General features: G+C 36.2%; 1 protein-coding gene across 8 annotated transcripts in view; it reads left to right on the forward strand.

Moving 5' to 3' along the window:
- Positions 1-992: 992 nt before the first annotated feature.
- LOC131028627 (pre-mRNA-splicing factor ATP-dependent RNA helicase DEAH1) overlaps positions 993-13,960 on the forward strand; it is a 190,919-nt gene continuing 177,951 nt past the window's right edge. For 3 of the 8 annotated variants that reach the window (XM_057958935.2, XM_057958930.2, XM_059220069.1), the window contains exons 1-5: positions 993-1,304; positions 11,582-11,767; positions 11,925-11,999; positions 12,167-12,324; positions 12,448-12,578. In XM_057958935.2, coding sequence (XP_057814918.2) covers positions 12,225-12,324; positions 12,448-12,578 — 231 coding nt within the window. In that variant the 5' untranslated portion in view covers positions 993-1,304; positions 11,582-11,767; positions 11,925-11,999; positions 12,167-12,224. Of the gene's footprint in view, positions 1,305-11,581; positions 11,768-11,924; positions 12,079-12,166; positions 12,325-12,447; positions 12,579-13,960 lie in introns of all 8 variants that reach the window. The other 5 variants (XM_057958933.2, XM_057958936.2, XM_057958931.2 and 2 more) reach the window with 5 other exon arrangements.

Below are 13,960 nucleotides of genomic sequence, written 5' to 3' on the forward strand. Positions count from 1 at the left end.
GAAAAAGCCACGAGCATGTGGGTAAATTTGAACATAATCCTCCACCAAGGGTTCCCAATTAACCGAGATCCATTTGTGTAAATCACCAAGACTCGGCCATCTGCCTATGAAGCGCCCAATAAGCCCTAACTCTGAGAAAACCACTTCATTATGTTCAACTTCCTTCTCAACCTCCTCCGACAGAAAAACAGAAGTAGATTTGGCCGTGGGGACCAAAGCCATAGCAACAAGGGTTGGGTTACCCATTCCACAAGACACACCTCCCGATGGAAAACGGGAAAGCCTCTGGATCAACTCCCTCCCAATGCTTCCCCCCTCCCACCTGTCATTCTCGAAAATGGGCCAAGAGCGGGTTTGAAAACCAAAAGCCTGACGCAAACCATCAACCAGAGCATCTAAACGATGCTAGTTTTGCGCCGCCGCAGAACCGCCAGTAGACTCCACACTCAATGGGGTTTGAGACTTACCTCCCTTTGCCACAGTCGCCCAGCTTCAGGCCACACGACTAGGGGAAACAAGAACCCTAGTCCACAGAGCGACTCGAGACGACATTGTAGATGAAAATTTAATAACTTTTAATTATTATTTATAATAGACAAATAATTAAAATAATTTTCAAATGTAAATCTAAATTTAAAATTAAAATCGAATAAAAAATGTACAAAGTCAAAATATATATCGAAGTCCAAATATTAATTAAAAAAATAATAAAGATAAATTTATAAGTTAATAAATAGTTAAACTAATTTTTTAATTTATTAAAATTGAAATATTAATAAAAAATACACCTAAAAATATAAATAGGTAAAAATTAAACACAATATTAATAAATAAAAAATACTTTAAAAGTAAATACAAATATGATTAAATAATCTGAAACAAATTCAATAAAAAAATTAAAATTGTGCTTACATACAATATTAAAAATTAAAGCAAGAGTGATTAACCAATTGAAGTTTGGTAAAGATAAATCTACGGGAAGAAATTCAACGGGTCGTATTATCATATTTCACAGAGGCGGTGGATTGAAGCGGTTGCAGTGAATAGTGGATGTGAAGTGCAAATCGCTCCTCTCGCATTGCTTTAGTGTGATTTATTTTGGCAACATCAATCGGTCCTCCTTCCAAAATTTTGGTCTGTCGTTGCCAAATTTTCCCGTTGCCGCCTTTCAAGCAAGGAAACCAGTGTGACCACGAGTGCCCTGTTTTCTCTTGGCATGACGTATACAAACCAAAATGTGCATTCAATAATCGAATATGGGCGTAGCCATGGCGTCCGTCTCATCCCATAAATTGACACTCCAAGTATGTATATACAGAAATGAGTGTACTTTCTTTACTTCTGTTTCAAATGTAAATGATTTCAATTACGACAGTATTTAAATTTCACCATGTTTGTAGATTTTAAAGCCTTCTGTAATTACCTTTAGATATCTACTAGCAGTATTTTTACAAAATTCCGCAGGTGAGTGGGAGGACTTGAGGAAATTGCCCTAGGCTAGCGATCATAAATGTCTGAAATGAGTTACATGCCTTCATTGATCATTTCATTGACAGTCATCCCAGAATTATATTTGCTTTTATTTTTTTTGTTGACAAGAGGAGAAGACATTTTAGGGTTTTGTTTTGTACTGCTCTGTTAACTCCATGAAGATGGTGATGTTGTATGACACGCCCCCTCTTTAAACAGGTAACTTACTCTCTCAACAAAAAAATATAAAATGTCATCTCAACGCATACACAATCAGGAGAAAGCCCTTCCTCACATGACACACAAATTTAATGTTGTGCACTTTACTCGGTCCACTAATTCCACTAATTCCCTCTCTAAATAAGGAAACACGAAAAATGTGTTGGAGCTTTTACATCAGTCATAACTGAAGGCCTTCCTCTCAATGTCATATCTTTCACTGCATTTTTGGGCGGTCTTGCAAATGACGACGACCTCTGTAGAATCAACTCCCTTCTTGTTGAGATGGAAGAGATGAAAATACATCCAAACGAAATTACTTATAACACCCTCACAAAGGCTTTGTGAAACAAAATCAAATCAAGGAAGCGCATGAGCTCTTGCACAAAATGAGGCATGCTCATTGTTTTCCTGACATTGTTACATATACTACGCTGATTGATTGATGGAACCTGCAAGATTGGTTGAATAAACAAAAACTCTTGGTTTAGTACCTAAAATGATACAGGATGATATTAGAACCATGGGAAAGGGTTTCAATATGATCAAGCACCTTAAAAACAAACTGTCAATGGGTGAAACAATCAAAATTAAAGTGAATTTTTAACTAATAATAAATGATTTAAAAAGCAATAACCGGGGTGGATGGTGTCAAAATCGTCACAATCTGCTTTAGGACTCGAAGAGGTGTGCTGAATGCAACAAGCAGGCATTCAACCCGGTCAGTTCATATATGCCAGCATAGTACCTGCCTGTGCCAAAATGGGAATTGTGAAACAGTATATGGATATCCACCAAAGCTTAATAGAAAGAGGATTTTTGTCAGATGCTGTGATTAGAATGGCTCTGGGAGATGTATGCAAAATTTGGAAGCATAGACAAGTTTTGTCAATTGTTTGACGAAACGCCTCAAAGAAATGTGTTCTCATGGACTGCAATGATAATGAAGCCACTTTCCACTATCTTTGTCAGTGTCCTCCCTGCCTGTGCCAAAATGGGAGCCTTGGAACAAGGCATTGACTTCCATCAAAGCATGAAGAATAGAATAATTTTATCGGATGTTGTAGTTGTAGATGACTTGATGTACGTGTACAAAAAATGTGGAAGCCTTATTAAGGCATGTGAAATGATTGACAAAATGACTCAAAGAAATGTGATTTTATGGACTGTCATGATTGCGAGATATGCACAAAATGGGTTTGGTGAAAAATCTCTACAGACTTTCAACCAAATGACATTGGCAGGCGTAAAGCCAAGCAAATGCAATTGGCAGGTGTAAAGAAAAATTCCACAATCTTTGCCAGCATCCTCTCTGCCTATGCCAAAATGGGAGCTTTAGAATTGGTATGGACATCCATAAAAGTATAAAGCAAAGAGAAATAATGTCAGATGTAGTAGTTGCAACTGCCCTGATAGACATGAATGCAAAATGTGGAAGCAATGACAAGAAAAATGATTTGTTTCAAAGATTGTCTCAAAGAAATGTGTTCCAACGTAATGCCATGATTGCTGGATAGACTCAAAATTGATATGTTGAAAAGGCTTTAGTAACATTCAAGTAAATGCAATTGGCAGATGTGAAGTCAAATTCTATTTCAATTGTTTGGTTTGTTCTTTCATAATGCAAATTTCTCCATTTCCATAACTTATTACGGTATCAAAGCACATTCAATCCTACATATAAATGTTGAAGATTGAAAGATGAAGTAATCATCCCAACTTCAAGATTATTGTTCATCCACAAGGAATTATAGATGGCCTTTTTTATGTCTTATCTAGGGTTTCTCTATTTTCTTTTTTGTTATCTTTTTCCATTTTTGTGTTCTGATAAAAAATACAAAGGTCTGTTGCTTGAGATAACCTCCAGTTTAACATGTTGAAGACAAACCTGATGTACATACCGACAATACCGTCATATTGATTTTTATCTGATTCTTAGCCATCCACTTAGAAAAATGCGTAGTGATTTGTTCTTGAACATTAACCATCTAATAGGTAGTCCCAAAATTGTGTCGTGAATGGGCACCAAAGTAACAAATGATTGGTAGTTTCCTCATTAGATAAATATAGTGTACATACGCTTGAGCCTTCGATTCCCACTATCTACAATTTGTCCCTAGCCAATATGCACCCATGGAGAGCGATCCACATGTATGTCCTAGCCCGAGGAGCAACACTTTTATGCCACCAAAGTCTCATTAACCAATGCTTTATATTCATTTGTATCTTGTCACCCAATCTAGTTGTATACTCCATTGACTTGGAGGCACACTAGATGATTTCGTCTTCTTTTGATGATGTAGGGATTTTTATTTTATTCAAGATTTCTGTTAAGACTAGTCCCATGCTTTTTGGGATATTTAGCTCCTTTTTCGCTTTCCACTCAAAGGAGTTGATCCTCTTGTTCGATACCTTGACATAGTTTGCCACACGTTCTTTATGGTGATTGACGATGTCCATAATCCAATCATGATTTTCAAACAAGTTTATGATGGCCTCCTCCCTGTTCCATGAATCATGCCAGAAGTTAGCTCTTTTTCTATTATTGATCTTCCATAATGTGTGTTCAGTGATCAAGCTTCTGCACTCCGAAATGAACTTCTAGATGGTTGATCTACCAAAGGAGATTTCTATGGTTAAAATTACACTCTCCTCTTCATTGTTAAGATATTTATTTCTTACTATCTTGCACCAAAACTTATCATGTTCCTTAAAACATTTTTGGGTTAGTTTCGTGCCTAAAGCAATGTTTTGTTGTTCAATTCATCTCAGGCGCGTACCACCGTCTTCATTTGTCATGCATGTGGTTTCCCAATTAATCAGTAAAACATTATGTTTGTACTCTTTTTGCCCTTCCCATAGAAACTTTTTCAAAAAAATATTCCAAGGTTGATGTGGCTTTGCTTGTGAGTTTGTAGCATGACATTGTGTATATATCGAAATGGCTGACATAACAACCTTGATCATTAGAAGTCTACCTACTTCAAATAACCACTTGTTTTTCCAAGCCATAGACTTAGCTCGACACTTGACCTATTAATTACTTCTTCCTAGTAGGATGATTTAGAAGCACCAATGAGCAAGGCACGCCAAGATATTTCGAAGGGCGTTGGGATATTGGGCATCCAAGTATTTTTGCAATTTTCTTTTGATTGGTCTTTTTGGTGTTAAAAAAGAAAACCTCTGATTTTTCCTTGTTTAACTCCTAGCCTGAAGCTGATACAATATCATGTAATGCTCCTTTGATTACTTCAACCTCCCTTACCGAGGCCTCTTTGAACAAAATTGTGTCAATTGCAAATTGGGAGTACATAATAGGTTTTATGGTGTCATCGACTATGATACCCTTCCATAGTATTTGAGCACACAGTTGTCCGATGCATCTCCCCATAGTTTCAACCATAATAACAAATAATAATGGCAAAATTAGATTGCCCCATCGAAGACTGTTTGTGGCCTCAAAAATGCGAAACATTGTTATGTTCACTAGGATCGAAAATGTCAAATTAGTAATATAGGTTTTGATAATTTCTATCCATTTGATCTCAAAACCAAATTTTCCTAGTATATTAAGTTAGAATTCCCAATTGAATTTGTCATAAGCTTTGCTAATGTCTAGTTTAATCACCATACCTGTAATTTTCTCCGTTGTGATTGAACTTAGTGTTTGAGCTACCAAGATGATGTTGTTTGTGATATCCCTACCCAGAGTAAAGCCATTTTTCTCCTTTGATATTAGTTTTCCTAATACCTTTTTCCTAATAACAAATACATAACTTATTTTTGATGAAAATCATCATTTTCATAAAGCAATAACTCATTGTACCTTTGTGTGTGTTACTCTCCCACCATTTTTCTAAGTTGTCTAACAATGTGTCATCTCTCCACCACATGTTTTGGAAATTGAGGTATCCATTACCATACTTATGACTCAATCCTATCACCATCTGCATAGGATAGTGATTTGACACTGATATTGGAAGGATCGTAGTAGTACAAGCTACATCACCACACATCTAGAATGATCCCAAAATAAATCGATCCAATCTTTTCCTAAAATATTGGTGGGTCCAATTCTTTGATTTGTCCAAGTGAATATGTTGTTCATTGGAATATAATCAATGGCTTCAATCTCTTCAACAAATCTCCTAAAATTCAACATAAACCTATTGATTTGTGTTAAACCTCCATTTTTCTATGTGAGATCCAAAATTGCATTATTCTCCCCCAAGAATGAAGTTTTCACATATTAACTGATTGATTCTTTCCTTGAGTTCCTCCTAATGCAATATTGCCTTTTCCTATGTTCTGGTTAGACCATAAACATTAAATAATGAAAATTCTAAATTGGACATTCAAAACTTGATGCTACATAGTTTCCACCCTTTTCCTAATTAGATGTCATTGAAGCTTCGATGGAGTTTGGATTCCAGAGAATTCCGAGCTCTCCTAAAAGACCATTCACATTTTGAAAAATCTCTTATCATCTCTTACAATACTTGAGGAATTTAGTTCCTTCTTTTGCACTTATTTTGGTAAACTTAAGTAAAACAATGTCTTCTAATAACTTCTCCAACTGACGCTCCACTAAGAACCACTTTCTAGGGGTCGAGATGCCCTTGACATTCTACGTGAGGATCTTCGTTGATCCCCAAGGGAGGTCTTTTCTCGCTTGGTCATTTTAAGAAAATCAACTACATTGATCAAGCCTTTCTCAAAAGACATGAATCTTCCCTGCTCTATTTGTTTGTCTTCCTAACCCATCTCTTTTTTTCTTTGCCTAGTAACTTTGCGTAGATTGGCTGATACATCAGGTATCTATAATCCCAAGTTCATCCTCACTCAAAACTTCACCATCTGATTCACACTCTCTTTTAGATTGGCCTTTAAGAATTTCTCCAACATTCTTCCTTGGATTGACCAACTCTCTACTAGTTGAGATATCTAGGTTTTGTATAGATGTTTTATTATGAACAGGCGCCCAATCTGTTTATGTCTTTTCCTAATTTTCTCTCCCTTTCTATCTTGATTCGCCTTGTGTTCCTTTAGTTTGAGGTGATACTATTGGGACTTGCTTTGATGTATTCATTTTGTCAAGGTTGTTTTGAGATCCAATTTGCTCCATTGGCTATGAGTTGGGTTTAGGGATCCATTTTTCAATCTTCTTTGGAGGAATCTGACAATTGCTCTCCACGTGGTCTCACTTTTAACACCTTAATCATAAATAATTTTCCTCTTCTATTTCAACTTTATGTAACTAAAGATATTCATCCACACTAAACCTTATTTCTTCCAAAATTTTCCTAACAACTGCAAGTTTCATTCACGTGTACAAGTAAGAGTCACCAATCACAAGATCTGCATCAATATCCATTAGTGTTCAAACTGATCTCCCAATCTTTTGAATGTAGTCTCTCAACCAATATTCAATTGGCAAATTCTGAAGTCGTGTTCGTATTAGATTCTCATATGGTTCCAAGATGGTAGGATTGAATTTAGGGTACTTATGTTACATATATAGTACATGTTTTCCCATACACCATAGACTACCTTGCAAAACCTTATCTCTTTCTTCTTCATTTGCAAAAATGACAACAAAGAAGCCTTTTGGCAAGAAATTCACGATCCCCTGAGTTTTTTATGTCTCCTCTATCCACTTCCTTGTTTTTGCCTATCCTTCTTAGCCTGAATAAATTTGCAGATAATTGGAAGTTCCTCCAAGAACCCTAAATTTGGTTTGATTTCCTTTGTTATATCTTGTAGAACACGAGATATCACTAAGAGGGGGGTGAATCAATGACTATAAATAGTTTCAAATAGTGTGTGCAACTAGTAGAATAATGAAAACACTAACAAGCAATCACACACAAGAGCACATCACATAACACTGGATATACGAGGAAAACCCAATGTGGGAAAAACCTCGGTGAGAAATGTTGCTGCAGATCCACTGCTCCAATCTAGCCTCACAATAAAATAACAGTTTTACAATGTTTAGGGCATCAACCCAAAGAGCACCAACCCCTAACAATTTATGGGCACCTACCCAAAGGAGCACCAACCCCTAATCTATTTTGAGCACCAACTCAAGGAGCGCCAACCTCTACATTGAGCACCCACTTAGTGAAATACAATGAGATATAAAAACAATACAATGATAAGCACCTTGTTACAAATGAGTTTTGTAACCCCTGCAAACAATTCACTTTGTCGATTGAACTCTTTTCTGTCACATTGCTTCTTCTCTACCTGATCTCAGTTCTTTCTGTCTGAATCCTCTTCAACTCAACTTCTGCCTTGCCAGATCTCCTCTCACACTCTCTCTGTTCTCCTTCACTCTTTGCTGCTACCTCACCGGTTCTATCTCTGTCGGTTTGATGGACTTTTATACGTTGTAACTGTTTACCGATTACCTCAAACCCTGCCAGTTAAACTCCTCTTGCCGGTTCTTCTTCTAACACTTAGTCACTGCAATATTTTGCTATCAATGCTTCGATTGATAAACTCTCATCCAACATCATCCCACACTCTTTCATCAATCAGCTTAAGTCTTTGATCTGCACATTTATACACATGCTTGCTCGCAAAAAAAAAGGTTCAAACTTTACGTTTCTAGGGTTTTCTTCACTGACTCAATTCGTATCGAATCAAATTAGATCTCATTTCTTGGATTGACATCCTGCAATAAATCAAATATTGCCGCCATTTTCGATCCTTCCAATACACGTTCACTTTATTTAGCAAATTGGATCCTGTTCATTGACCTTGATTTTGTCGATTACAATAAATGATCCAGTTGTTTCCTTTCAATCTGCTTCGAGCCGCAATCCTCTACAATCGATCCGTGATTTCTGCAGTCTTCATTTAATATCGACCTATTCGACAACTACCTCGCCGATGCATAATTCACCTACCACTGCATGTTCGCCACCTAGAGTCCACGTGTCATCTTTGTCAGCATCCAACTCACTTGATCATGTTGGTTCAAGCTCGATCACTGACCAAACATACTATTGGTATACATCAACCGATTTACCTTCGTATCATACACTTCTCTATTTTACCGGTTAGGACATGTTATCCCAGACTGCACTTGTCAAACCATGAAACATACCCGGGGTAAGCCACTGTTAAAAATTTTCATTATTTACCGGTGACAATCCTCAACCGTTTTGCCAAAGTGGCAAACACTTCACATCCTTTCATCTCCTTATTCGGGTCACACACTTTGCTCCTAGTGCTGTACTCACGTCTTCAATATATGATCTGACAACCATCCAATTTGTCTCCCTCCAATTCTGTCTTTCTTCCCTTCAACCTTGGCATCAACCATTATGCTACATATCCATCCGATACTTACTGGTTGACATCAACATGCCAACAATCTCCAATACTCGTACTTGCATACCGGTTGACATCAATGACAACACAATGCCAACAATCTCCCCCTTTGGCATTGATATCAACACACATTTTATTCACAACTGTACTCTTTCTCCCCCTTTGACAACAATGACAAAGGGCTCAGACACCAACTTCACTTCGGTTCACTCTCTTTTCCAAACATCAATACACTCTCCCCCTTTTTCAAGCTAGTTCCAACTTTTGTAGATAGACAAATTGAATAGACAACTATAAAATTCATAATGTTGTCCTATAGACGATGACTCATGATCGAGTTCTTCCCCTCTGAAGTTACTCATGTTATGTTTAGAGAGAGAGAGAGAGAGAGAGAGAGAGAGAGAGAGAGAGAGAGAGAGAGAGAGGTTTTGGGGGTAGGAAGAGGTGCGTGGGGGGGACGCAAGAGGGAGGGGTAAGGGGATAGAGATAGAGATGAAGATAGAGATGGAGAAGGAGAAGGATAGGGATATAGAGAGGAGAGAGAGGAAAGGGTATGCAAAGAAAGTATTAGATAAAGATGGAGATATAGATATAGATGTCAAGGAGGAGGGAGAGGGCTTGTAGAGAGAAAGGGAGACATGTCTAGGGATAGTGCGAAATGGAGGAAGATAGAGGTAGAGATGAAGATAGAGTGAGAGAAGAAGAGGGAGAGATATAGAGAGGAAGAGGGGGGGGATAAAGATATACTTATATAGGTAGATAGAGAAGGAGAGATGGAGAGATATATAGGAAGAGAGCTAAAAAAGTATATTTAGATATAGAGATATAGAGGAAAAGAGATATAGATATAGAGGTTTGGGAAGAGGGAGACAAAGAAGGAGAGGGATGGATGGATAGAGAAAGACATGTCTAGAGCTACAGGTATATACAAAGATAGAGTGAGAGATGAAGAGGGAGACAAATAGGTAAATATATAGAGAAATCTAGAGGGGGAGAGAAAGATAGAGAGTTAGGGAGATAGAGAGGGAGAGATAGAGAGAAACATATGTAGAGGAAGAGGGAGAGGGAGAGTTAGAGAGGGATATAGATGGTGAGATAAAGTGATAGAGAGATATATGTATAAGGATATATCTAGTCAGAGGGGGAGAGGGATAGAGACAAAAAGATATGCCTAGAGATAGATGGGGAGAGGAAGGTATATATATATATATATATATATATATATATATATATATATATATATATATATATATATATATATATATATATATATATATGGGAAGAGAAAGAGAGAGATAAAGATATACGAGAAGAGAGAGAGGGGGTGTGTGGGAGGAGGGAGAGATAGCTCAATACATAGATAGGGGGAGATAGAGAGACTAATATAGAGAGATGGAGAGTGGTTAGAAAATAAATAAAGAAATAGGGAGATAGTAGTAGAGAAATATATGGGTAGAAAGAGATAGAGAGGAGTGAGATGGAGAGAGAGAAAAATAGAGATAAAGAGAGAGAGAGAGAGAGAGAGAGAGAGAGAGAGAGAGAGAGAGAGAGAGAGAGAGAGAGAAGGTGACAAAGACAAGTAGTAGGAAGATGTATATAGAGATAGATAGAGGGGAAAATATAGATATAAATATAGAGGAAGGGAGGAAGAAATAAGGAATGCACATGTGTATATGACTGAGAGAGATATACATATATAAATAGATAGAGATGGGGGAGAGAAATAGAGATAGGAGAGAAAAGAAGTAGAGAGATATCGAAAGAGGGAGTCATAGAGAGAGAAGGGGGAGATGAAGATATAAAAAGATAAAGATATAGGAAGTGAAATAGAGAGAGGTAGATATATATATATATAGAGAGAGAGAGAGAGAGAGAGAGAGAGAGAGAGAGAGAGAGAGAGAGAGAGAGAGAGAGAGAATCCAAGTAATCAAATGACATGCTACCATGAGTATAACTCCCAAAGGACACATACTATCCTTGGATTGTTTGCACAAAATGACAAATCAAAACTTCCTCTCTCTATAAATTTTGAACTTATTTTATTATATAAACAAAATAGGAATTCACAATATAATTATTCTACAATAATTACAATTTTAATAAGATAAATAATTATAAATTAAATTAATTTTAATAACTTTTAATTATTATTTATAATAGATAAATAATTAAAATAAATTTAAATGTAAATCTAAATTTAAAATTAAAATCGAATAAAAAATGTGCAAAGTCAAAATATATATCAAAGTCCAAAAATCAATTAAAAAAATAATAAATGATAAATTTATAAGTTAATAAATAATTAAACAAAAAAGTTAAACTAATTTTTTTATTTATTAAAATTGAAATATTAATAAAAAATACAACTAAAAATATAATTAGATAAAAATTAGACACAATATTAATAAATATAAAATACTATAAAAGTAATTATAAATATGATTAAATCATCTTAAACAAATTCAATTAAAAAATTAAAATTGTACTTATAGACAATATTAAAAATTAAAGCGAGATGAATTTCAGCGAGTTGTATTACCATATTTAACAGAGGAGGTGGATTGAAGCGGTTGCAGCGAATAGTGGATGTGAAGGGCAAATCGCTTCTCTCGCATTGCTTTAGTGCGATTTATTGGCAACATGAATCGACAATTGTAGTCAGTGCAATCGTCTTGCACTGCCTCTCTATGACTGTGGGCCGTTGATGGACAGAATGAGCTCCTCAATCTCATACAAGGTACGGCTTCTGCCTAAAAAACAAACAAAAAGAACCTACCTTTAATCTTCTATTGACTGTGCAAATGCTAGTATTAAATTATTAACTGGTAATAGACTATTTAGCCGATAGGCTATTTTTACAGTGTCTCACGCACTGTCGTTAAACTCTTTAACAGTATGGGTTTCGGATCAATTACATACTCTACTGGGTTATACTCAGCCAACAGTGGTTTCATTTATTATTGAATTGGGTGAGTGTGCTGCAAGTCAATGGAGCCTTGAATCTCTTTTTGAAATTGAAGTTTTTGTAAAATCTATCTAACCAAGCAGGTTAGTTCGTCAAACTTGAAGCTATCAAAGTGACTACGAATTTATATCTTTAACTTTTCATTCGCTGACTTGATTATCATGTTTGAAGTGAAATAGCATTTCAGAGACTGAAGAAGTAGCAGGATCTCTTAATCTATTTTTCTACAATGGCGGATGAGAAACAGCTACAAGTATGGGTTTCGGATCAATTACATACTCTACTGGGTTATACTCAGCCAGCAGTGGTTTCATTTATCATTGGATTGGGTGAGTGTGCTGCAAGTCAATGCAGCCTTGAATCTCTTTTTGAAATTGAAGTTTTTGTAAAATCTGTTTGATATTTCAGCTTAAGGCAATTCTCATTAATTATAATGGTATTTTATGTTGCAGCTAAAAAGTCATCTTCAGCTGGGGATTTGGCTAGCCGGCTTTTGGAATATGGTCTTCCATCATCTTCAAAAACAAAATCATTAGCAGATGAACTTTATATAAAAGTACCACGGAAAACAGGTGGCTTGAATGTAAGTATTTAGCATCTAAGAATAAATTGAAATGGCAAAAAAAACCACCCAGGTGTACATTTACACATTCAATACTAAGAGAACGTGCTTTAGACCTACTATTTCCAATTTGAAAAAAGAGGGAAAAGTAACTAAAATATTTACCACTTATCTTGTGTAATGTGCACCCTTGAATTTTTTTTGTTTTTTGTTTTTATGAAGTATTTTGACACAGAAATCTTTGCCAATACAAATAGATGTACTTGCCAAATAACTGATCTGATTTATTTCATACATTCATAGCAATGTACATGTTTTGGAAATAACAACATTCAGCACCCAGAACTGAAAATGCAATACCAACATCCGAACTAGTTATTTTCATTTATTACATTATTAAATTACCTCTTATTGGTAGCCAAATGAGTCAATATAGGTCTGATGTAGAGGCAGATTTGGAACAGTCAGTAACGATGACTTGGCAAGGTCTTCGAGTGACTGAAATATAGCTCCAGGAGGCTACTATGATTCCGTCTTCACCCCTAAACTTGCGATCAGGTCTTTAAAACCACTCAGAAATGCACAGAAGCAAGGAATAGTCCTGTTTTGATTGTCAAATACTCAGAAACCCTGCAAGATACTCTTAGCGATTGCTGCCCTTTGGTACATTGATGGTTGGCTTATTTCACCCTCAATTCCACTCGAAAACACAACAAATAGAATCCTCAACTTCTGTAACTTCTCCCACACTAGATGCCTCAGTAAGGAAGATATCAAGACCCCGAATTGCAGATTATACACAAAGTTCCACATATGCCAAGAAAGGGATGGGCACTACCCTCTAGAGGGGCGATCTCATCTTTAAATTCAAACAAGCGTCAAATATTGCAAATGATATGAGAATGGGTTGCCCAACTCCTAGAAATTCATTGAACCAATACCCATAAACGGAAAATAGCCCTTTCTTGAGATATGAGCAAAAAGGTGATTTTCTGTGTAGCTGATATGGTATGGCTAGGACTGGGAAAGTGTCCAAACCCTAGGGAAAAACTCGAAAAGCACTCTAGAAAATATTAAACACACTAAAACTCAAAATACCTTCATTTTCATCAAACCCTTGTCACCAAATCTCAAGCAAACTCTGAAAACTCAATCTGAAAATCAACAACCAGCTAGGATGGATCTTGCACCATTGAAACTAGGCTAACTAAATAAGGTTTTCGTCCTCAACAATCCAAAGAAGAACTTTCCAAGTTCATTTCAACAACATCCCGTTATGTGTGCATAAGCAAATCGAGAGAATGAGAGCCCAAATCCCAATATATAGATTTGGAGGGAGAAATTAGGGAAAATTCAAATATTTGAATATAATATTCCCTTGTAAAAGGCTCCCATATAACTTC

Source organism: Cryptomeria japonica, chromosome 4, assembly GCF_030272615.1.
Source record: "Cryptomeria japonica chromosome 4, Sugi_1.0, whole genome shotgun sequence".
Taxonomy (NCBI): domain Eukaryota; kingdom Viridiplantae; phylum Streptophyta; class Pinopsida; order Cupressales; family Cupressaceae; genus Cryptomeria; species Cryptomeria japonica.